The sequence below is a fragment of the Pleurodeles waltl genome, chromosome 9 (assembly GCF_031143425.1).
Source record: "Pleurodeles waltl isolate 20211129_DDA chromosome 9, aPleWal1.hap1.20221129, whole genome shotgun sequence".
Taxonomy (NCBI): domain Eukaryota; kingdom Metazoa; phylum Chordata; class Amphibia; order Caudata; family Salamandridae; genus Pleurodeles; species Pleurodeles waltl.
The window spans coordinates 1,080,485,755-1,080,512,120 of record NC_090448.1 but is presented as its reverse complement, the minus strand read 5'-3'; the positions used below and the strand labels follow the sequence as shown (position 1 = coordinate 1,080,512,120).

General features: G+C 44.9%; 1 protein-coding gene across 1 annotated transcript in view; it reads left to right on the top strand.

The window, feature by feature from the left end:
- Positions 1–2,394: 2,394 nt before the first annotated feature.
- Positions 2,395–26,366, top strand: part of FKBP3 (FKBP prolyl isomerase 3) — a 51,965-nt gene continuing 27,993 nt past the window's right edge. The window contains exons 1-2 of the mRNA XM_069208736.1: positions 2,395–2,551; positions 17,901–18,002. Of these exons, the coding sequence (XP_069064837.1) occupies positions 2,444–2,551; positions 17,901–18,002 (210 nt within the window). The 5' untranslated portion in view covers positions 2,395–2,443. The remainder of the gene's footprint in view (positions 2,552–17,900; positions 18,003–26,366) is intronic.

The following is a 26,366-nucleotide window of genomic DNA, read 5'->3' as shown; positions in this document are numbered from 1 at the left end:
GGGCATGTTTAGTATGTTTGGAATGGTAGTCAGAAGGCTTGCTTATTGGTGAAGGTGAATTTTTATTACCATGTAGAAATTACACTTTTAGAAAGTGGGCATTTCTCCTTGCTTATATCTCTAGTGCTTTGCAGCTTGACTCCAATCCATGTCTGGGGCAGAGTGACGGCTCCACTTAGTGCATACTTTCCAGACAGCCATCACACAGGAGGGGCTGGGTGTGACAGAAGAGACATCTGCATACTGATAGTCTTCCTTGGCTGGGGAGAGGGAGAGTAGTTCACACCTTTCATGTGAACAGGCTGTGTCCTAATCTCACACAATGGACCGATTACCCACTACTGATGTCTGGAGACAGGGCTGGGTTGAAACGGCATTGTGTTTGACGTAAAAGGACTCCTTTGAAGTTACCCAGTGAACAAAGGCATTTTTGAGGATAAGTGGAAGGGCTCTTGCCCCCTGATTTTAGAGCACTTTTTGGAACTGGGACCGAACCTCTGCCAGAGGGATTGCTGGACTGCACAAAGGACTCTTGTGGACTGCTCTTCTGTTTGTTGCCCGGCTGCCTGGTGTCCGCTAGGTGGCCTAAAGGACTCATCTGGATTGCTTTTCTGTATGTTGCCCTGCTGCCAGCCTGTCCCCTGAGGTTCTGTGGGGCAGCTAGGAGGAACCACCACATGAACCTCTTGATTTGTGCTGGCCTGCCTATCCTTTCGTTTTGTGCCCCCCTTGAGTGTCTCTCCGGGAGCGCTGTTTCCTGTTCTTTGGCTTATGTCTGCCCAGCGAGTGAAGAGCGCTTTCATCATAATTGCACCAGTGTCAGGTGAATGTTGTTTTTACCCGGCATGTGGTGAGTGCTGCAAACAGCTTTCTCTGGAGAGCGAGGTGAGACCCCCTGGTTCCAGTGTGAAGCCCCTCTACCCTGAGGAGGATTCAGGAAAGAGTAGAAAAAGACCGCAGACACGTGCCCCCTATCCTTTGTCCCCAGGGCACAAGCAGGCACCTTACTTTGGTGCATTCACCAGCATGTCCTGAGCTGGCTGGGAATCGCGTCTTCCGCCGATGCAGGTATGAAGAGGTCTGCTGTAGCCCGCCACCCTAGCCCGAGGCGAGCCGAGGGGGATACGGGCTCTGTCAGTTTCTGGCAGCACCAGCGGTGACCATGAATACGTTGCATCGGAATTCACCAAGGTACTGAAAAGAGCAGCTACACCACATGGATGCAGGTTGCTGCTGTGTGGAATTGAGCACAGCGACCGTGCGTGAGTCGGCAGTCGCATCGTGAGGATGCCGACGGCTGTCTGTTGTTTTCCCGCCTGTGAGAAGGGAACCCGGTGACGTCCCTCCACAGTGACAGGAGAAGTGTGGAGACCCCCCCCCCCCGATGGGAAGAATACCTTTGTTGGTGCCGGAGTATTTGTGCAAGTAACAGGATGGGATGGCGACCCTCGACGGAGGTCTCTGATGCTGCTAGTACAATAGGAAAACAGACCATATTTACTGTGTAAGCAGCACAGGAGACTCTGTCCCTTGTGTGATGGATGTCTAACTACTGTATAACCCGTAGTAGGAGCCCAGGACCGCTGGGCCATATACTGTTATGGTGACCGGTGTGCTTTACCAATGTCTCACAACAGAGCGCTTAGTAGGCTCGGCCCAAAAATGGCACGCTAATGAAAACACTCAGACAAATATTGTTTTAGGACAGACGGGCTGTCAGAGCAACTGTGACCCCAAGAAAGATACTTTTTTGGTTGACAATATAAACATGCATGAAATGCCGGGAAAGACGCAAATCGTGGTGTGAAGGACAATTCAGTCAAGCAATGAGAGAACCCAAAGCGCCCTCTCTCTGTGTGTTTAAATATACGGAAGGTGAGATTGACCTACTCCAATAAACTAAAATAAAACAGTTACACATGACCGTCAATCAGAAACTACAACTTTAAAAGTAATCCTGGGTGTAAATCGAAGCCGACGTAAACCGCCGCAGAGTTCAGAGTGAATGCAGCTGATGAGTCATCCGAACTCTTCCTCAAAGATTAGCCATTTTAAAGCGGGGTATTTTCCGTACAATTAAATATAATTCATGAGTAATCCCTAAAATACCTGGTTGAAAATCGTCAAAATTATGTAATATTGTATGGATTGAAAATAGCTATTTCGAACAAGCTGAAAATTATGCCATTTAATAAAATAACATTGATAATATTTAGTAGCTGAATGCTTCTATAATAGCAAGTAAACACTTAAATATTGGAGCATGTGTAAAATAATGTAGCTCTATCCAATTCTTGTGAGTATGTTTGGTACAAGTAAAAAAAAAAAAAAAAAAAACTAGCACCCAACTAAGGGTCCGCCCCCTCACTCATAAAGAAGCCTGGGAGGGAGTTTCTTGTCTTCACGCGTGTTGTCCGTCTTCTGTGTTTGATAGCGAAGGAAGATGGCAGCCACGGAACCCCAGCGTGAGTGGAGCGAGGAGCAGCTGAAGAATGACGACCTGCCCAAGAAGGACATCATCAAGTACCTGCAGGATCACGGCTCAGAATCGGTAATGTCCGTCCTGGGATGGGGGTATTGGGATCGGGAGGCGATTGGGGCTTGGCATGTTTAACGGGACCGAGCCAAGTCTAGGGGTAAAATTGTACTCTGCCTCGAGTGAGTGTGAAAAAGGCGCCGCTTTGTATTACTTGTGGCACTCCGCGTGAAAAGTGTATGATGGAAAGTTAAGAACTTTTGCCGGGACTCTAGAGGTTGTCATGTCTCACGTGGCGGCAGATGAGTTAAAAATCGTGGGAGATTTATTTATTTTTATTTTTGCAGTTTAATATAGCGCGAACTCGAGGCCAATGGGATTAGAGTGCTTTACTTGAGCACCGGTAATAATTACCAACGTCAGATATTTTTTTTAGGCACGTGGACATTGAATGCATAGCTTCACAGGATGTTGAGCCAGTTCCAAAGTCGGCAACTTTGTCCCTAACGCAATATCCTCCTCTCCCAATTATATCTGGCATCAAGTGTGCGGATGCAGATGTTTGGAGAGTGCGATCACTCTGGCATAGTTTGAGGGTGTAGGGGATATTCTCGCGTAGTTCATCGAAGAGGTGGCATCGCCGGTCTGATTGATGTCACAGAGAAAGGGGCCATGTCATCGGTAGGAGCAGCCCTTGTCCGTAGACAAATGTAAATTTATTGTATATTAATTATGTTGTTGCCTACATCTCCCATCACAACATTTTTGAAGAGAGGAGGGGGTAATTTGAAAAAAAAAATAGGGATTTATTTTCCCATTACTGCCTTTTGAGGTATACACTCTGTGATCCAGGCAAATCACAAAATCTCCCTCTACCTTAAAAATGTGGAACTAGTCCGCTTCTGTTGTAAGCGCTCTAATGCGGTTGGACCGACTTCATGCTATAACAAGAATTGGCAAAGCCGATAGATCATGCATGTGCAAGAGCTATTGGCTTTGCCAATGTGTTTTAGCCACGTTGAAGACTAACTTGGCAGCTGCTCAGCATGGCTAAAAGTTAGTGGCATGAAGGAGACTGGTGTGGAGTGCAATGTCGTAGAGTGGCGTTGAGTACAGTGGTTGTTATGGAGTGGCTTGGAGTGCTGTAGAGTTGAATAGCGTGGAGTGTCAGAGTGGCGTGAAGTGGCACAGCGTTATAGAGTGGGCCTAGAGTGCAAATTCATAACCCACAGTGGTGCAAAGCAGATTGGCATAGAGTGCAGTGGCTTAGAGTGTATTAGTTTTGAGTAAAGTGGTGTAGAGTGTATTGGCATAGAATACAGTGAGGTAGAGTAGCGTAGATTGATGTACAGTAGTGTTGCAGCGTAGATTACAGTGGCATAGAGTGGAGTGTCACAGGATGGAGTAGAGTGCAGTGTGCATAAAAACCAGAATAGTAGAGTAGATTGTTTCAGAGTGAAGTGGTGCAGGGTAAAGTGGAGTGGTGCAGGATAGAGTACAGAGGTCTAAATCAGAGTGACATAGAGAGTAGTGACGTGGAATGCAGTGGTGTAGAGTAGAGTTCAGTGGCACAGAGGGCAGTCTAGCAGAGTACAGTGTTAGAGTGCATTGTTGTAGAGTTCATTGGCCTAGAGTAGTGTTGGAGACTAGAGTGCTCTAGAGGGCAGTGGTGTACCATACAGTGGTGAAGAGTAGAACAGAGTATTGTAAAGTGCTTTGACGTAGAGCACAATGGTGTAGAGTGCCATATCGTGCAGTGGTATAGAGTTCAGTGGTGGAGAGTGCAGAGTAGAGTGTTTTAGAGTGCATTGGTGTCGACTGCAGTGGCGTAGTGTTGTAGAGTACTGTAGAGAGCAGTGATATGCAGTAAAGCACTACAGAGTAGAATGGAATGGCATAGAGTGCAGTGACAGAGCACAATAGTTTAGAGTGGCATAGAGTAGTGGTTTTGCAGAGTTTATTGGTTTTGAATAAAGTGATGTAGAGTACATTGGGTAGGGTGCAGTGGTTTAGAGTGGCATAGACCACAGAGTCGTAGAGTGGCGCAGCATAGAGTGCAGTAGTGTAGAGTGTGTTGTTTCAGAGTAGAGTGGCATGGAGTGGTACACAGCAGAGGAAAGCGGTGTAGAGGGAAGTGCATAGAGCGCACTAGCGCAGAGTTAAGTGGAGCAGTGTTCATTGGTGGGTGTTGTGGCATAGAGTGCATTGATGTAGAGTGCAGGTGCATAGAGTACACTGGTGAAGAGTAAAATAGAGTGGCGTAGAGTACAGTGGTGTACAGTGCAGGTGTGTCAGATGTATTGTTTTGTGTAAAGTTGTTCATTCGTATAGAGCATAGGGTGGAGTAGCATAGTGAAATAGTGCAGACAGGATTAGAGTGGCATAGAGTTCAGTGGCCTAGAGTAGATTGTTTAAGAGTAGAGTGCAATTGCGTTGAGTTGTGTAGAATGCAGTGTCCTGGAGTGCAGTGGTGCAAAGTAGATTGGAGTGCTAATGGTGGACTGGCATAGAGTGCAGTGCCGTGGCCTAGAGTGGAGTGATGCAGAGGAGAGTGGTGTTAAATAAATTGGCATAGAGTGGCGTAGAGCAGAGTGGTGCAGAGTAGTCTGCAGTGACAAAGTGCAGTGACATGTCGTAGAGTTCAGTGCAGCGAGTGCAGTGTTGCAGAGTAGACCGCCTTAGAGTGCAGCGGTATATAATAGAGTGCAGTGACAGAGTACAATGCTGTAGAGTGTAGTGGCGTAGACGTAGTGTTGCAGAGAAGAGTATAGTGCTGTAGAGTTCCAGTGGTGTAGAGTGCATTGTTTTTGAGTAAAATGATGTAGAATTTATTGTTATAGAGTGAAGTGGAGTAGAAGAGAATGGTGGACGATTGAACAGATTTATGCACATTAGAGTGCAGTGGCTTAGACTGCAGGGGCATAAAGTACAGTGTTGCAGAGTAGATTAGGTTGGCATAGAGTGCAGTGGCTTAGAGTGGATTGGTACAGCGTAGAGTGCAGGGTTGTGGAGTGGCAAAAAGTTCAGTAGTGCACAGTGGGGAAGAGTGTATTGGTGCAGAGTGGAATGGTGCCGAGTGCAGTGACGTGATGTGGAGTGGCGAAGTGTTGCAGAGTAGAGTGCAGTGGCATGGAATGGTGTGGAGTGGGGTAAAGTGGAAAATGCATGGGTGGTACCGCACTTTCATTACAGACAACACATCTTCAATTGAAATGACCATTACATTTGCACAGAAATATAGTTTTACTGATAAAAGTATACAGCACACAAGCTACAATGTGTGGAAATGTCACCACTTAGTGTATTGATTTGTTTACATAGTATTTAAATATGTGTTTCCACCTCACTTTAGAATTACCCCACTAGTCAGCATGATTGGCACATAAATAATTTTACTTTGAAGTGATAAAAAGAAAAGTAAACGCAAAACTGGAAGACTGTGTTAGACCTGAGAGTCTTAAGGTGGTCACCCCCAACTTTTTGCCTGCCTCCCTACACTTTTCTTGCTGGTTTTAGGACTCTCTGCGCACTTTACCACTGCTAACCAGTGCTAAAGTGCATATGCTCTCTCCCTTATAACATGGTGACACTGGCTCATACCCAATTGGCATATTTAATTTACTTCTATGTCCCTAGTAAAGTGCACTGCATGTGCCCAGGGCCTATACATTAAATGGTACTAGTGAGCCTGCAACTCTGATTGTGCCACCCACAGAAGTAGCCCCTGAACCATGTCTCGGGCCTGCCATTGCAAGGGCTGTGTGTGCAGCTTCACTGCGACTTGGCAGGTAAAAGTACTTGCTAACCATTGATCTCCCCTTTTTCTACCTATGTCACCCTTAAGGTAGACCCTTGGTAACCCTTAGGGCAGGGTGCTGTGTAGATAAAAGGCAGGACGTACACCTGTGTGTTTTATATGTCTGGTAGTGGAAACTCCCAAATTCGTTTTCCACTGCTGTGAGGCCTGCTCCTTTCATAGGTTAACATTAGGGCTACCCTCATATATTTGAGTGGTAGATTCTGATCAGAAAAGGGTAGACAGGTCATATTTAGTATGGTCAAATGGTAATACAAAATCCTGCCGACTGGTGAGGTTAGATTTTATATTACTATTTTAGAAATGACACTATTAGAAAAGTGAGCATTTCTCTGCACTTAAAATCCTTCTGTGCCTTAAAGCCTGTCTCCAATCCACACATGGGCTGGTTATCAGCTCCCTTGTGCATTTCACCCAGACAACCACAAATTCAGGATGCTCAGTCACACCTGCACACATCTACATACTGAATGGGTCTTCCTGGGCTGGAAGGGTGGATGGCCTGACACTTACATTTCAAAGGACAGTGGCCTGCCCTCACACAAAGGACTGCCAAACCCCCTACTGGGACCCTGGCAGACAGGGTTGTACTGAAAAGGGACCCTGTGCACTTCAAAACCACTCTTTGAAGTCTCCCCCACTTCAAAGGCACTTTTGGGTATATAAACTGGGTCCCTGACCCTACCAAATCAGACACTTCCTTGGACAGACACTCTGAACCAGATCCTGCAAACTGCCAAGAGAAGCTGCGTGGCTGCCCAAAAGACTCACCTGGACTGCTTTGCAATGAAGGACTGCTGCCTTGCTGTTGCCCTGCTGCCTTGCTGGCCTCTGGCTCTGCTGAGAAGTGCTCTCCAAGGGCTTGGATTGAGCTTGCCTCCTCTTCCTGAAGTCTCGGGGCCAAAAATACTTCTATTCTTCAAGGAAACTCCTTGTGTGGCAAAAGCAGATGCACAGCCTGCTCAGCGGTGAAAGAATCACTGCATCGCCGAACCAGAACGATGCAGCCCGGCTCCCCAAGTGGAGATCGACACAGCGCCTGCATTGCAATTGGAACTTCACTGCACAGCCATACCGGATCGACGCAGCCTGACTTCCTGCGTGAGGGATCGATGCAGCGCCTGCAGTGCGACAGAAACTCTGACTCATCGCCACACCGGATCAACGCAGCACCCGTGACTTTGCCCTGCATGCCTAGGATTTCCACGCATTGTCCAAGGGCAGCAAAAGACCCAGCATTGTAGTGAGGATCCAAGATTGCGTGCTGGAAATCGACGCAGAGCCCTTGTCACATGGAAAGAATTGACGCATCATCCGTGTGCATCAGGAAATCCGACGCACACCTTCCTTTTTCCACGCATCTCCTCTGAGGTGTTCGTGTGTGTTATTTTGACGCTTACCAGGTACTTTGTGCACACAAGACATTTGCTGCTTTTTTAAAATTTATTTTTATAGAACTTAACTCTTCCTATCCTTGCAAAAGTGATATTTCAACTTGTGCTTATCAAATCTTCGTTTTGACCTTAATCAGATAAATATATTTTATTTTTCTAAACCCGTGTTGTGTATTTTTGGAGTGTTGTCACTGTGCTATTGCATTATTTATTGCACAGATACTTTACACATTGCCTTCTAAGTTAAGCCTGTCTGCTTGGTGCCAGGCTACCAGAGGGTTGGCACAAGATAATTTGGCTTGTGTGCAACTTATCCTGACTAGGATTGCGGTCCCAACTTGGACATGGGTGTATACCTCTGCCAACTAGAGACCCCATTTCCAACACATAGAGTCTGACATTTGACCTCTATCTTTGAATGCACAGAAAATATGACCAGATAAGAACAAGATTTAAAGGCCCATTTACAGAAAGGAGCACTTGTGGAAGAATACAAGGGTAGTTGGTTTGAAAAGGCTTTGCTCCTTGTGAGGGGCAAACTCACTATGGACAGCCTATAACAAATTACAAACCACAAAGCCAGTGATCAGCAATAGGCAGAATGCATTCACATGGAAGCTTCTTGAATGTACCAAGATGTCATTAGCAAACTAGACAGCGGATCTGTCCGGTAGAGTGCGACCTAAAAAGGGCTCTTCGCTAGGGAGTGGAATAGCCTTAGTAGCTAAGGGGTATTAGTGTTTCTGAAACTAGGGCCTGAAACATATGCATCACTGTTCCCTTTATAACTATGCCTACCTTGGAAAGACAACACTTAAATAGAACAGCACAGCATAGAATGTCATAAATTAATGTGTACAGGCACTTAAAGAAACAGATGCAAATTGTGCATTTAAAAATGTGTGAGAATTACCAACCCATCGTCGGATGCTATGATGCTTCAATCGTAATGTGCGTGTGTTACTTTAAAATGTTCTATATGCAAGTAGGAGAAAAAATTGTTTGTGGATGAAAAATAACTTCTTTTCATTTATGAAATGAGTTGCAGAGGGAAAGAAATGCAAAAATCAGGCACACATTTCCAGAAGAGTTTTATGGCACGTCGAAATTACGCAGGGCACCGATGGAAAGATTTTGAGTCACACTCACAGCATTTTGCGACTTCCCGACTAGTCCAAGATGTACTATACTCCTGGCACCTTTTACTCCTAAAAATGTATTTAATGGAATGCCAACAAAAAAAATTCTACCTGTCCGCAAGTTATGGATTGGGAGTTGGCAAAAACATGCACCTGGTGACATGATACCAGCACAAGAGAACAACAGCACAATGCTTGTGTTATCTTAAAACAATGCCAATTACTAGGACAGAATTCCATTCTATCATTTTTTTAGTTCAGTTGGGCCTTTACAGACAAGAATCAGCCATGTGCAAAGCAGGGTTTGCAATATCCAAAAAGAGAAGGTCCAGCTAGAGATGCTGGGTCATGTACCCACTGTGCAGGGACAGGATCAACTCCAGAATTGACTTCATGGGCCTCCCTGGTGAGATTCAACGTGCATGGTCGCAGCAGTGCTAGTCTCTGTGGCATAATGAGCCCAGTGACACACTAACAATGAAAAGATGTCAATATGCACATCTATCACCTTGGCTATTATCGAAATAACATCAGCAATTCCTATTCCATGAATATAAATACGTGCGTTCATCATTATAACTGCCATCAGTGTTTGTTGGCTTAAGGAATCATCACAAGAAAGTCCAGAAATATAATTAAAACTTGGCAATGTTGAGAGCTCCATTTAAGAGAATGCATGGCCGAGCGCCAATAATGGCTGGTGCGGACCATTGAATGCAACATTCAAGTCTTTATCTTTCTCCGTTTACAATGTAGAATATTTTGAACATTCCAATAGCTTTAGAGTCCTTCTGCTACTGGGTACACAAGTTGTTAAAGGTATTGATCCTCGTAATAGGCCTGAACAGGGCAGAGGGCCTTTAACAAATGTTATTGCAGTTGATTGTGGGTGTGGCCCAAAATCCTTAACTATGAAATATGTTATACCAGTGGCGTAACTAGGGAACCGTGGGCCCCAGTGAAAGTAATGAACTTGCCCCCTGTCGGTTAGGTGGTAAAACATTAATCGGAGGTCAATGGGCTCCTCAAGCCTCTAGGCCCTGGCGTTACTTCACCTGCTGCATGCCTGGAAGCTTCGCCCCTGTGGTTTAATACACCAGATTTTTATTGCACGGTCGTCCTCAGCAGCCGCCTGCCACACAAGTGAATGCACAACCTCTTTAAATCTGGTACCTAAGAGTTTTAATAGGAGACAACAGAGATTATTATTTTTTTGTCACTGGCAACATATTGATGGAAAAGCAATGCTCCACGCTCAGCGAATAGGTTAGTATCTAAGTGTGGATCTGGGGAAACAAAAATAGATTTGAGGGAGCGGCCAGCGGCAGGGAGGGTCAAGTTGGGATGGGGGGGTTAAATAGTACCTGAATCACATTGGGAGCAGCGGACAGGCACTGATTTAAATATAATTAATCTGTGCTTCGTTGGTGCTCCAAAGCAAGCATCGGAAATGACGTTTCAGCTGAAGTAGCCAATTAGGGATGATGCAAAGAAGAGTGACACTGGGGTGCACAAATAAATCATGGATGGGCTCTACCTTTTTGTAAACAAGAGATCTCGCAAACGAGACTCATGCACTTGACCCTGAAAAACTAGGTAGAGGAAGCTGCAGAAACTAAAATAAAGCTGATTCTTGTAGAATGCTTTCAAGCAAGACTGAAGCTGCCTCAAAGTATTAAAGTGTGTGTGTGTATATGTAGGGAGGATTGAAAAGATGCAGGTAGAGCAGAGGGAAGGAAAGGGAGCTTTGTGTATAGAATAGTATGAACAACCTCAAAATGTTCAAGCCACTCCACATGGAGCTATCCTCCCAAAAGGTAGCTAAGCACAGATGTTTAGTCACCTAGAAAACAAGCATTGGCATAGCCAACAGGTATCGTCTTTGTGACCTTATAAGTATTTAGCCATGCAGCACATTATACTGGGTGCTACAACATATACTGTTACTTTATGTGCCACTGGTGGTAACAATAAACTACTTTACACCTACCATTGTCTAGACTAGTTGAGAACAGTGGCCAGGGGTATAGCTATCTGTCTATAGCATGTGCAGTGTCACCAAGTTCAGTACAATAAGGGGCCCATTGCGCAATAATTATTGGTGGTTTTATTATCCACTACGTTTATTCAAGTGGTCCATTTTGTATGCTTCGTCTAGATCCTATGGAATCCTTGGTATGCCACTGACTGTGGCTACACTAGCTCTCAACGGTTACACTAACTGAGCACTGCAATGGCTGCAACTACACTAAACTGCAAGAGGCAAGTAACAGTGGACGCAACTCAAACACAACGAATATTGAAAAGCACCGCATCAACCCTCATTTAATGTAACAAAATATGCGGGTCTGGTTAAGAACGGCAGTGAGCTGCAGATGCCGAAACCAAGACTTTCTCTCATGCTGTGTTCTTCACTCGGAGCTGCTGCTTTCAGAACTTGATGGTTCCCACTAAGGACTTTTGATTAAACACAACAGACGAGAACCTCCGATTGTCACAACCCGTTCGGAAGCAGAACACTTACTGGTAGAAAAGACTGAGATTTGTATGGGCCGAGAAAACAGCTCTTTGTTTGCTAGATTTATGCATGCAGAGACCGGCGAGGAAAACTGTTAGGACATGCACTTTTACGACAGACATAAGTTAAGGAAAAAGCAAGCTTTTTTTTTTTTTTTTTTTTACTCTTTCAGAGCCCCTTTATGCCTACATTTTACTTACTACATAGCCCTAATGACTCAAAGCGTGGGCTTCCTGCAGCAGGGGTGATGCAAGAGAATGTGTGTGTCGGGGGGAGGGAGTATACCCCAAGCAGAGGTCACTTCACAGACTCATTATTATGCAGTCGCCTGAGTTAATTTAGTGCTACATAGCTGCAATAACCCAACCCATGGGGAAATTAATGAATATTGTAAGGAAACTCACCAGGGGGCCAAGCAAGGGGAAAGCCTCATCACACTTCATCCTCCTTAAAACAGCGAACTTGCGCTGAATATGAATTAGTATGGCTTTGTAGGCACCTGGGTAATTTCTTACACATGATACTTTCACGTTTGAATGAAATTATATAAGAACAAGTGATAAAGATGACAAAGGTTATCTGTGTACGCTGCGTAAGCAAACAAGTGCTCCCTGTGAACTTGAGAAGAATGCCTGTGCCGCTAGCCTTCCTGGTGTTTCTGCAATGCTGACTGTAAAATCCGACCGGGGATACCAAGTCTCAAACCTATGTACCAACACATTACACTCTGCAAATCAGATGCTGTAATGTGCCCCATACCTGGGTAACAGAGTTAAAACTAGACAGAACAGTACCCAAGGCTGCAAGACCTCATGCAATGAGTCCTCGCTGTCGGGGTGTATCTCACCGCACACGGTTACCTAGGGCAGGGCTCACAGAAGAGGCAACACCGTGCACCGAGTGTGCACTGCAGCAGTTTTGTAACAAGTGACAGAAAGTAACCGGAGCTGAGGAAGGAAAACCGAGACTGGGTCTGATGACAGCACACAGGCCGCTGCAGGGAGAGACAAGTTGGAGAGAGTGTCGGGGCAAAAGAAAGGCGGGCTGCACGGAGGCTGGGAGGAGAGAGGGCGCTGTAAGTGTGGCAGTAAATGTGACCTGATAAGATTTACAGCCTTGTTTACAGTAGAGCTGTGAAAGACGAGCACTCCTCTCCATTGCTCCAGATGAAAGATCAAAGTAGTCCCTGAAAACATCTTAAAATGGTGGCCAGTGTATTTATATAGTAGTTGGTACGATCTCCGTGGGAGGACACAAAAAAGAAAAGGTGGGACAAACAGGAAGATTACCCAGTAGTAAGCAAAGATTTTTAAAGGACACTGGCATAGACAAATGACAATCACTGGGTGGAGCTGAACCTTGCAAACCATATACAACAGGTCGCTTAGCGACAACACAAGGACTGTTTAGTGTTGACCTAAAAAGGAACCCCCTCCACTAAATATTAGTAACTAGGTTCCCCAGGGGATGGGGACCCAGGGCCTTGAAGGTGAGGGGGGCATCATACCTTTGGGGATACAGTGCCCCTCCCCAGGCCTTGTTGGGTGGGGTGCCAGGGACAGCCCCTGGGCGCAAAACACAAATTAAAAAAAATATTTGTATATTGCAGCAAACTTGTGGTGGAGCTGTGAATTCATGGCACAACTAAAAAGAAAACATGTGGGCTCCTGTTAAAAGAATTATCCCAAGCCATATTCAGCCCCCAGGAACCCTATCCGCTATGCAAACTAATTGAATTAAGGAGAGAAGGGGGGCTTGCGGCCTCTCCTTTCTGGAACTTCATAAGGCTGCAGGGACCCCATCCCTTGATGTCCTTTTCGTTTTCTAAAGGAAGGGTGGGTGCATGCCCCATTTCCACTCTGCCTTCCCTCAGCCTCGTTGAGGCCCTGAGAACCCCATCCCTCGGGAGGTTTTCAAATGTAACCACAAGGGCTTCCTGGAGGAGGGGGCGGTCTTCCTGAGCCAAGATCGACCCCAGGAACCCCATCCCCTGGGGCCTGATATTCTGCAGTGTGCTGGTGAGCCCACTCCTGGGGAACTTAGCTTCCCTGCCTGGGAGAGTGTGGGCGTACCCTGCTCAGCTGGAACAGTTAAAAAAAAAAAAAAAAATGCTTCTCCTACCAGGTGACAGCAAAGGAAACCTGCCGGGCCCTGCCAGCACCCAGCATGGTGTTGCCTAGGGAGCCTGCGGGCTCCGTGGGGATCCTCCCGCAGCCCCCAACATGGCCAGCATTGTCTGTGCAAAAATAACTATCGTTTGGAACTGTTATGGTATGTCAGCGTACTCAATCACTCCATAAAGTTGGGTGCTCTAATTCTCAGGGTTAATCCTTCCCAAAAAACCAAAACAATGGCAAACATCAAAAATAAGTGGGAAAGGCATGCCACAAATTAACTGCAAAACAATAGTCTGTTTAAATTGACATCCAGTAGACCAGAAGACTATACGTTTCTAAAAATATTCATTACATGATGGAAAGTACAGCCAACACGTTTCGTCCCAGAAAGCAAATGGGATTTATTCAGGGCTGTCTAAATTTCAGTCATCTTGTGTCCTCATCACATCAAAGAATGGCACATAGACACCTTTTCAGTATTGTTGTCAAATATGAGTCCCTGCTTAGAAAGCAGAGCCGGCGTATTGGTTTCTCAATATGGGGTGCCTTTCTCATTTCTTCTTGTTGATGTATAGCATTGTGGACAATCACAATTATAAAAATATCCAGCTCCTGTCGGGAGATTCGGCTGTGGACATGGCATGGGGTTCCCACAGCCACCCAACAAAAATGCCATGGTGAGTGCTAAACTTGGCTTGACGGTAGAATTGTGCCTCAATTAGAGATTTTTTAAAATTTATTTATTTAATTTTTGGGGGGGTTCAGACCTGTTCAGTGACTCTTTGAGATGTGTGCATTTCAGAGTGTCACGTGGGCTTCAAGGAGCTAAAGACAATATCATGAATGTTAGTTCACTCTTTCGAATGAGAGGGTGAAGGAGTTTGGGGGGGGGGAAAGATTTATGATTGGCAGAGGAAGTATTTTTCCTTCTTAAGTTATGTGGATGTGTAGGTGAAGATTAACTGACTGGCCGTCCCTCACGGAACCTTAGTTGCATGGTGGAAGGAGCTATGAACAATTTCGGATCAGAAAAGTGTGTGTTATCTGAAAGATAAATAGACTGCACCCCCTTGACTCGAGGTAAGATATATGGGTCCCAGACGGACCAATAGTGCCTGATGCTGTATCGTGTGCAGTGGACATGGAGGTTGAGTGCAGGGCGTGGCCTTCGATAATGAGTAGCAGTTCAGCTCTCTTGTTCAAAGAGGCTAAGTATATCTTTAAAAAAACAGTAAAACTGTTGTGAAAAGTTACAGTTAAGTGCTTGGAAGACCATATTTGTTCAAAAAACATATTCATAAAAAATGAACTTCAGTTGAAGGGGATATTATAGTTGTGCCGCAGAATGTAAACAGTCCAATTCGAGTTTATATCATAGCGAGCACATCAGACGGCATTCCAAGTTCTCTACAGTTAATGGTGTGTTGAGTGAAGGGCTCAGTCCTAAAGATGGCCGAAGCAAGTGGGATCAAATTGCTGAATGCTCATAGGCAAAATGCGACTTTGCATTATTAATGGCTATGTCCTGTGTTCTGTGGGTGCAGCAGTTTGTCCTTGCATGCCCCTGTACCAAGGGTACACTCTACATGGCAATTAATGATCCACAGACATATTTTGGCTATGGGTAATCTGACTTAAGCAGCCTTTTATGATCACTGTGAGATGTTGAGAAGCTCATCGAGGCAGGAAGTTTGTTTGGGTTCAACTGAATGTTTTTTTGTGTGGGGGAGTTATTTTTTTGTTTAGCAAACATGGTCTTCTGAATATTGAGGCTAACACACCTTAAAACAGTTTTCCCCGATTAAAAAGTGTGTGTGTACATAGTGCCCATATTATATTATAAAGGGAGGAATTACATCTGCTTTAGTTATGCTTAAGGAGTGAGTTTCAGAGTTGCTAGAAGCTTTGGCTAGTGTGCACATTTTTTCCCAACTGAAAGTATCAATCCAAATAGGAAGGTTTAGTTGTGTCTGGTACAGATTAGTCTTTGGGCGAAAACCTCAAATGGTTTAAAGAAAGTTTTCCCAAATTAGCCAGGCAGATCTCTCACTGCTTAATTTGTCACCTTTTTTTCTCTTTTGGTGCACTTTAGTCCTAATGCCTTTGAAAAACACTAAATTATAGCCGTCAAGAGTACCTGGGGTGAAAAAAGTGCTTATTAATTGGTGGCCGACAGCAGGAAAATTAAAATAAAGGTGAGGGTGTGGTGGGGGGAGTAAACTAAACCGACCCTTGTAACTGGTTAAATTATCTTGCTGACGGGCATTTTGTCCACATGCAACAGTGGTCACTGGGAAGCGTTAATGGGGAGCACTATCATTCATCACTTGTATCCTAGGTACTGTTGCATTCCACTTTGATGAGCAAGTTACTCCTATTAAGGACAGACTCTCCGAGAAACCCAGAAGACTGTTGATGGAGTAGAATCTTTGATAGTCGAAGTTCTTAATTCTAAAAGGAAAGTCTTTAGTTACACGTGGGTAAAATAGGACAGTTAAAATTAGGATATTGACAATAAGACCGACATTACACTCACTGGGATGAAGATGCAGCCCAAGGTCTTTTATAGCATTTCGGCTCTAAGTGCCAGATTTCCAGTACTGTCTGGGCGTGTGCATCATTTAGAAACACTTATTGGTCTTATTTGTATACTTTGCTCCTCTATCCCAAGTGTATTCCTTACCATCACTTACATAATGATGCACAAATAGAGACCGGTTCCATTTGATGGAATTAGGCCCCCTACCTCTGCATACACGGCCAATGCGGCTACCTTAAAAAAAATATATATATATATTTATAGTATTATTGATATTGGAGAATAACAGACAAGGAGCATCAGCTGGGGTAGTACAAATCACTAACACATTGCAGAGAAACACATTAGCAGTACACAAGATCCATCACAGGAAATAGGGCAGCAAATAGCAGCGGCTGTACTTGACATCACTGTATGGAGATATTATTCAGGGATGTTGTGAACCTGCAAATGAATGGGATGAGAAGACAATACTGATCCAAGAGTATTGTGCAATCGCCGAAAAACATAGAGGTCCATTTGAGAGACAGGCTGTTGGTGCTGACTAGTCATGAGCTGCAGAACATGGCCATCGGGAAATAAATCCCTCAATGTGTGCAAGTTAGAACGGTGGAGCATGTGTTGCACCATCGCTTCTCGGGGGGGGGGGCATGAGTTATTATGCAGAGGAAGGGCAGCAGAATAGAGGGATCTACCACCTGTCTGGCGTAATCTGTGCCACCCCCAGCAGGTCGTGGGCACAGTTTGAATATCGTGGTGATCTAACGGGGTACCCTTTGGTACAAGTTGTGAATCGAGGAGGCCCTCCAATTGGTCACGCTCTGGCATCCGATACGGAACACGGGCGTCTGGGTGGTACCACCGATATGTATATTGACATTGAGCAGCGAGATAATATAGAAGTCGTGGATGCTGAGTCCCCCGTGTTCAACAGGCAGGGTTAGAGTGTCCGAGCAGACCAGGGGGCGACCATCCATCCATACCATGCATGAAAGATGACCACGTAGGGCACAGAACACCATTGGAAGTGGTATAGTGATATATTTTTTAAAAAGGTACAAAAAGTGGGGGAGGACCACCATTTTAATAACTGCCACCCGCCCCACTATGGACAGTGGGAGTTTAACCCACCGGGTCACCTCGGTATCGAGATCCGCCATTGGCTGGCTGTAGTTGAGCTGCAGTAATTGGTTCTTGTCCCTGTGAAGTCAAATGCCTAGATACTTGGTGTCATCCACGGCCCATCGGAAAGGGTATTCAGCAGATACAGTGTGTATCAGTTATTTGGAAGAGCTCTGATTTGGCCCAATTAATTTGCAGGCCCGAAAGCTTGCCATAAGGGATAATTTCCTGCACTAGGGGGGCTGGATTGTCCACAGGGTGCCGAACAAAGAGCAGAATAATATCTATGTAAAGAAAATGCTATAGGGGGGGTACAAGTTGAAGTCCTCTGTATGCATTGTGGGATTGCAAACAACAGACCAGTGGGTCCATTGCAATAATAGAGGAGACAGGGATCGCCCCTGTCGGGTGCCTAATGCAGCTACCCTTCAGGAAGAGTCTCACTTTAAGTAGACACTGCAAATGCTGTCATTATTTTGAGGAAGTGTCTGGAGGGATTCAATTAGGTCTTCTACAATACAAGTCTCCCTGCCTTTAGGTTTGGATGACCAAAGATTAGTCATTGGTTATGGGATAGATTTTACAGTGCATTCATACTAGGTGGAAGAGCCTTGAAGCCCATGAGAACTATGAAGCATGGTTTACTGTAAGCCCCTGTTTAAGTTCCTTGTAAACTTTACTGTACTAAAATGATTTGCTTTTAATGCTAGTGTACTTCTCCAGTATGAACACATTTTACAGCTGTTTGCCTTCAGCATTTGAACTGTTTTGTTTATAGTTTCTTGCAGAGCATAAATTACAGGGGAACATAAAAAATGTTGCCAAGACTGCAAAGAAGGACCAATTAATTGCAGCGTACAACGAGCTGTTTCAAAATAAGGTATGTAAAACCATAGTTTACCAGCACGGCGCAGTAAAATAATGCTATGTATGGCCCTCATTTAAAGCCTCTAGTGTGAATATCAGTTTCTAAATGTGCTTATTTACTGCTATGATGCAGCAACAGCTGGAAACAAAAGTAATTTCAGGCAGAGCTGACCTGGCTGTCAGAGCTTCGAAGCAGCTCTGTCTGCAGTACAGCATGTGAGGAGAGGACATACAACGGCACAGATGAAATATATGGTTGCCCAGTTACTTCTCCGCCCTTGGATTCAGTTGAAAGCAGGGGGCAGGTGATTGAGTAGACCATACACAACACTAGATTATAACGCTGAAAATAGTGATGTTTTTTCACCTTGGAGTTGTGAGTGACACCACAGATAACTCGAGCTTTGCTTTTGTTGTCTATCTGATGTCACTCAGTACCTCTCAGTTAAATGCCGTGTTACATATGTCTTCCATTGGAAGCCAGAAGCGTAAATACTGGATTCCAAAAGAGATTATTCACTGCTACCCCTATTATGTCACAGCAGTGTTTCCCTCTGCTGTGACATTAAAGGAAATGCAAGGTAATGCTGGTGGGGTTGTAGTAGAGAATGTTAGTTGTGGTCCTGGCTCTCTACTCTGGAAATCTGCGAGCACAGCTTCTGGTGGAGAAGGCATGGGGGATTCACAACCAGGTGTATTTTTTATATATGTGAGTGGCATAAGTGGGAGACTGAAGAAAAGAGGGTGGCGAGACAACAGTTTTTCCCCAGTTTAAACTGGAGTGGTGACAGGTGGTAAGGTACTTTGTCTTACGTTTGGAGGAATTGGATGGAGGGGAAACGCAGAGGGGAATGGGTGAAAAGACAACGGGTTCATTACTTCAATATTTGGAGGGAAAGATAATGCGGAGGGTGGCGTGGGAGGATGGCAGGATGCCAGATACTGTTTAAAGAAATTTGAGTGGTGGAAAGGCTGTCCAAAGGGAGTGGAGCGGTGGGTATCAAGACACTAGATTGTATTGCAGGGCTGAAGCATGTGCAGGGTGAGGCCATGTTTTGTACGGCTCCCCCATGAGTCCTCTACTCCTGCAGAGCTAAGGACAGCAGTGAGAGAGGAAATAGAGGGGCTCATTTAAGTTGAAATTAAAGATAGGTGACTGGGAATAAAGGAAATGTTTTTGACCTCGGGGTTCTGAGTGACATCATAGACAACTGGAGCTTCAGCTGTCATGGATTTGATGGCCCTCACAACCACTCGGTGAAAAAAGTATGTTATTCGCAGTTAACCACATGTAATCCTGTGTGTTCTCTCATGTAAACTCTAATATACAAAGTGCCAAAACATGTTTTGAGTATGTTATTTTAATTTGCTGTAAATGCTTTATTTTGTTAATAAAATGGCATTTTTTTGTATCAAGGGGGATTTTCAGAGCATTTACAATTTTACATGGTGAAACAATTGTAGGTTTTTATCTTTCTCTACAATCAGTACATAGTTGACACAGTGGTGCTAGACTGTCAACAAAGCCCTTTTTGTGAAGATCTTTGTGGTAATGTGGATGATGAATGTGTAGACTCCCCTTAAGCCTCTCTTGTCCCGCCAGTATGCCATCTGGTGGGTTACTAGGATAAAAATCTACTGTATGGCTTGGATAGTTTGTGCTGCCCTGTCCTTGCCCCTTTCCTTGACAACTGTTTTCCTCGACCGGGCCTGATCATAGCAGCTTTGCCTTGTAGTTAAAAACGGAAGAGACAGAAACATTGTACTGCCCATGTTGCCATTTGGTTGACTTTTATTAATTTAGTTAGTATTTGAGCGGTTACTTCAAAACAATTAATTTAACTTTTTTCCAGTACAGTAAAACTACACAAATAGCTCTTCAAACTGGTGCTCGCTGCGAAACAGTAGTGATGCTGTAGTCGGAGTACAAACATGGCCTTGAAGGATAGGCTGTAAACTATCTGTATTTTACTAATTTATCGTAGCCTGGCGTTTGAGATGTTTTATCTATGTTCGGTTTTATGTAGCTGGGACAAGACCTGTGTAGATCTTGGCAGTGGCAGGGTGGGGAGTCATGTATTCTCAAAGCTTGACAGCAGACTTTAGATAGGTTACAAGGCAGATCCTCACAATGCGAAATATCTGCTTGCTAGATCCAAGGTTGCAAGAAACCATATTACAAGAGATATAATTCAAAACACAGGTGAGGAACTTGTAAATTTACATTGGTGAAGAAATACATAATGATTGGGAAAGTCAAAAACAGATGAGCAGAAATGGGTACATCATTAATATACAGTAAATTATTAGACTTGTTTGTAAGCTTTCTGTTAAAGGACAAGACAAACTAAACCAGACAAAGTCATTGTTCAAACAAAAGAACATAAGAATCGCCAAGCGACAGATCTTTGTCCGATGAGTCATTGTTTTGTAACTCTTTGTGAAGTGTTGAAACAGACATGCATTTCATTTCACTTTTTAGGAGGGGGGTTTGTTCTGATAGGAAGTTGGATTTCATACCTTGGGAGCACACCTTGAGAAGGATTGCTGTCTTAATGCAAGTTGTTTTATTCATGCATACAACTGTCTAAGCTCGGTTATTGATGCTGTTAAAGTATGGCAACCAGATTGCACATGGAAATAAGGGTGTCCCAGAACTGATAATTATGCTGGAAATACAGAGGGACTTCAGTATGCAGATTGCTTTGGTTTGCTTCTGGCCTCTTCTCAGTCAGAAGTCACTTAAGGTAGCTAAGCCTTGAGATGATAAGGTCTTTCTTCCTTGTTCCAGAGACCAACATAGCTATTGCCTGTAAGGCACTCTTAAGTTAGAGGAGCAAAATGTAGTTTTAGGGCTGTAGTGTGTAGGGAGTTGCCATAGTCTAATTTTGGTAGGAATAATCGTTAGACCACAGGTTTAAATTCTTCACTAGAAAGGAAAGATTTAATTCCTCGCATAAGTCTTGTAATTGGCTAAGGTGTTGATGTGAGGTTTAAAGGTTAAACATTGTAACCATAAAAAAACTATTGACTTGGATCTTCGTTATTTTGAGAACATTCAGCCGAATCTGCTCAAAGGTGGAGTAACTGGGTGGAGAAATCAGAAGAATTTCTCATTTATTTGAGGTGGTGATGAGTCATTTCTATTTGAATTTTCCGAAATTTCATAGTTGAATGATGATTGATTTAAATCTGTTTTTCCCTCTAGAATCTATGACCATAAAGCGATCTTCTTTGGGGGAGGGGGTTAGGCTTCCATCAGGAGCAGTGTCATAGCATATTAATAGTAGCATGAGGAGTTGAAGAGAATTTGGATCCTTGAGGTAGCCCTTGCTTAGGAGGGAAGGGTTAGAGCAAGATTTTGAGAGCTACTGTTACTTTTAAAAAAATCTCCAAGTATGATGTGGACCAATGTAAAGCTTTGAATTCCATTCTTTCAGGCTGATAGTTACAAATGTCTTTGAAATCTGTTCTGTTCCTGTGTTTGTTTGTTTTCTTAACAATGGGAAAAACTTGCCTGTTTGAGGCAATCTGGGATAGCTGTGTGGCAGTGAAATGCCGTTTCACAATAATCAGGATTGTAGCCCAATAATCATGACACGCCAACATTTCAGACTATCACCATTTACCTCAGAAGGTTCCACTTACTGCTGACCTAGCATAAGAGAACACTGCACCCAACAGTTTTGTGGAGTAACATAATAGGTCATAAAGACCACTCAATAACTGAGCTATAGAGCAAGGGAAAAGTTTGTTTTATTAATTATATTATACATCTCAATCAAGCAACGCAGAATAAATTCCATCAATGCTCAGATTGCACAGTTCTACAGAAAAGTCAACAAATCAGTGGAAAGTCTGGAGGGAAAATCGCTGAAATAAAATTGACAGTCACTGGTAAAACAGAAACGTCTTCTAAAAATCTGACTATCCGATTCACAAGTACTTAGGCAGGGTCTCTGGTGCAAACGAAAATCATCTGGCACAGTTCTGTGACTATGTAGGAAGTTGGCTCTGTATGTACTATTTCAAAGTAAGAAATAGCATGCATAGAGTCCAAGGGTTCCCCTTAGAGGTAAGATAGTGGCAAAAAGAGAATTCTAATGCTCTATTTTGTGGTAGTGTGGTCGAGCAGTAGGCTTATCAGAGGTTAGTGTTAAGCATTTGTTGAACACACACAGGCAATAAATGAGGAAAACACACACTCAAAGACAATTCCAGGCCAATAGGTTTTTATAAGAAATATATATTTTCTTAGTTTATTTTAAGAACCACAGGTTCAAGATTTACAAACAATACTTTAAATGAAAGGTATTTCACTCCGGTATCTTAGGAGCTTTGAATCATCACAATAGCATGTACAGTTTTGGCAAAAATGTCAATAAGCTATTTTACAATTGGACACAGTGCAAAATTCAACAGTTCCTGGGGGAGATAAGTATTTTAGTTTCACAGGTAAGTAAAGCACTTATAGGGTTCAAAGTTGGGTCCAAGGTAGCCCACCGTTGGGGGTTCAGGGCAACCCCAAAGTTACCACACCAGCAGCTCCGGGCCAGTCAGGTGCAGAAGTCAAAGTGGTGCCCAAAACACATAGGCTTCAATGGAAATAGGGGTGCCCCGGTTCCAGTCTGCCAGCAGGTAGGTACCTGCGACTTCGGAGGGTAGACCACGGGGGGGGTTTGTAGGGCACCGGGGGGGGGGGGACACAAGTAGGCACAGAAAGAACACCCTCATCGGCACAGGGGCGGCCGGGTGCAGAGTGTAAACAGGTGTCTGGTTCGCAATAGGTTTCAGTGGGAGACTCGGGGGGGGTCTCTTCAGCGATGCAGGCAAGGGGGGGGGGTAGCCACCACCTGGGCTAGGAAGAGGGCTGCCTGGGGGTCGCTCCTGCACTGGAGGTCGGATCCTTCAGGTCCTGGGGGCTGCGGGTGCAGTGTGTTTCCCAGGCCTCGGGTTCTTTGAAGCAGGCAGTCACGGCCAGGGGGACCCTCTGGATTCCCTCTGCAGTCGTCGCTGTTGGGGTTCATGGGGGGTAAACTCTGGCTACTCACGGGCTCGCAGTCGCCGGGGAGTCCTCCCTGTAGAGTTATATTTCTGCAGGTCGAGCCGGGGGCGTTGGGTGCAGAGTGGAAAGTCTCACGCTTCCGGCGGGAAACGTGTGGCCTTTAAAAGTTGCTTCTTTGTTGCAAAGTTGCAGTTTCTTTGGAACCGGGCCGCTGTCCTCTGGAGTTCTTGGTCCTTTTAGATGCAGGGTAGTCCTCTGAGGCTTCAGAGGTCGCTGGACCCTGGGGGGCGCGTCGCTGTTGCAGTTTTTCTTGAAGTGGGGAGACAGGCCGGTAGGGCTGGGGCCAAAGCTGTTGGTGTCTCCGTCTTCTCTGCAGGGCTTCAGGTCAGCAGTCCTTCGTCTTCAGGTTGCAGGAATCTATCTTCTTAGGTTCTGGGTGGCCCGAAATACTCGATTTAGGGGTGTGTTTAGGTCTGGGAGGATAGTAGCCAATGGCCACTAGCCCGGAGTGTGGCTACACCCTCTTTGTGCCTCCTCCCGGTGGGGAGAGGGTCACATCCCTAATCCTATTGGGGGAGTCCTCCATCTGCAAGATGGAGGATTTCTAAAAGTCGGAGTCGCCTCAGCTCAGGACACCTTAGGGGTTGTCCTGACTGGCCAGTGGTGACTCCTTGTTTTTCTCATTATCTCCTCCGGCCTTGCCGCCAAAAGTGGGGGCTGTGGCCGGAGGGGCAGGCATCTCCACTAGCTGGGATGCCCTGTGGTGTGGAAACAAAGGGGGTGAGCCTTTGAGGCTCACCGCCAGGTGTTCCAGTTCCTGCAGGGGGAGGTGAGTACAGGCTTTGTTCCTGGCCACAGAGTGACAAAGGCACTCTCGCCATGTGGCCAGCAACACGTCTGGTGTGTGGCAGGCTGGTAAAACTAGTCAGCCCATGCTGGAAGTAGGGTGTGTTTTCAGGGGGCGTCTCTAAGATGCCCTCTGGATGTATTTCACAATAAAATGTACACTGGCATCAGTGTACATTTATTGTGCTGGGAAGTTTGATACCAAACTTCCCAGTTTTCAGTGTAGCCATTATGGTGCTGTGGAGTTCGTGTTTGACAGACTCCCAGACCATATACTCTTATGGCTACCCTGCACTTACAATGTCTAAGGTTTTGCTTAGACACTGTAGGGGCATACTGCTCATGCGCCTATGCCCTCACCTATGGTATAGTGCACCCTGCCTTAGGGCTGTAAGGCCTGCTAGAGGGGTGACTTATCTATGCCATAGGCAGTGTGAGGTTGGCATGGCACTCTGAGGGGAGTGCCATGTCGACTTAGTTATTTTCTCCCCACCAGCACACACAAGCTGGCAAGCAGTGTGTCTGTGCTGAGTGAGGGGTCCCCAGGGTGGCATAAGACATGCTGCAGCCCTTAGAGACCTTCCCTGGCATCAGGGCCCTTGGTACCAGTTACAAGGGACTTAACTGGATGCCAGGGTGTGCCAATTGTGGAGACAAAGGTACAGGTTAGGGAAAGAACACTGGTGCTGGGGCCTGGTTAGCAGGCCTCAGCACACTTTCAAATCATAACTTGGCATCAGCAAAGGCAAAAAGTCAGGGGGTAGCCATGCCAAGGAGGCATTTCCTTACAGACTACATATGGTTAACTTTAGTTGTTTCTGTGACTATAGCATCCTTTATCAATTAAGGACTGTCGCTCTTGGAGGTGACATTCTTACAGTTTGTGAGTCCGCTTTTGCTTGTGTAGATCTTGGAAGGTGGGCAGTGGCAGGGTGAGGAGTCATGTATTCTCAAAAGCTTGACAGCAGCATGGATTCTACCGAACTGGGGCTTCTCCCCAGTCTTTATGAAGGGCAGCCACCAGCAAACGTTCTGTTCATAGCAAACATCTGGTGTACAGGATGTTATTAAAGCCCAAATTTAGTATAAAGTTCAGTGGGGTGGGGAGAGGCAATATGTAGCCCACTTTTGAGTGACTGGGTCTACAAGTCTAAGCCAATCAAAGTTGTGTTTTGTTCATATTTTGAAATATTTTCTTATTTTATTAGGACATGCATCTTTGTCTTGGCAGGTTGTAACAGATCAGGCCAGTGATAACTGGTTAAGATTGTTTTGTTTATTGGAGCCACTTTATAAAGGAGGCAGGCATATGTTTGGCTGTGCTTAAGGAAACATTATTAAGTGGAAGGGATGGGGTTAGTGATTGTCTTTCCATATTCCATCCTTCCTTCCTCTTACTGTCCTGCTTACTAAATAACCCTAGACGTGAGGACAGAATCCCTAATCAAAGGGGAAAGCATGTTGTCATGTCCAGCATGGACAAATGGTAACCTGGAGAGAAAGCACCGCTAGTGCAGCTCTGCACACAGTGTGCCTAATGACATCTACTGTCCTTCTCACAGGTTGATCACAGTGAATCATACACACCTTGCGTGGTTCAGGAAATGCAAGGACCGGGTTACTGGCTACCTAGCTGACCTTTACAGGGTAGGACAAATAGGCAGCCTACTATTGAGACTGGAGACTTAAGGCCTATATCAATAACTATAATCTGTAGCAGCTACTTCCGGTCATCTCGGAATGGTCCAAGGAGGAATGTAGCCACTCTCCCTTTGGTTGGGGACACTTTGGGTGTACTTTGTTCGGCCAAGTTAGGCTTAGCTGTTCATTTCCTGTTTCTTGAGCTGAATTGTCTCTGACATGCTTGCAGATTGCCAAATCCAGTGGAGAGAAACATGAACTAAGACAGGAAAAACTAACAATAGAGCAGCCCAGCTTACCAAAGACATGCAGAGGACTTGCATCTTCCCAATAAGAGTGCACAGAACAAGCTTGGAGGAAGTAGGTCTACCCACAAGTGTATTGTTCATAGCCCATAATAGAGAAGCTGGCAGAGCTAGTCTCAACTGAAGGGCGAGTCTTCCACTGTCCTAACTGGATGGCAGGATTTTCACAAGGATTGTTTGAGGAATATTGAAAATAAATTACTTGTGCCAAATTGAAGATTGTGAAGGTATTTGATAATAGTAAGGTATAAAGAGGGAGAGGGATCTTTGACGTTTCTCTGGGTCCAAAGCAAATGAAAGGGCTTCTGATTTACTAATCTGTGTGTCAGGTTAGTAGTACATCAGCAAAAGCTTGCTTTCTATAAGCAGCAGCCGCCATTGTTTTAAAGATACAAGCAGACAGTTTCTCCTCCTCAAAAGTCTAATAATATATCATTCTCGGCTTAATTGGTCAACAGCATACCCATAATCAGCAAACTTGCTGCCGTTTTTGGGGAGTGACGTAAACTCATTCAAGATGTTTTGTTCTTCTTATTTAACAAGCAGATCTTTTTGTTTTATGAAGGTGCTCACATTCTCT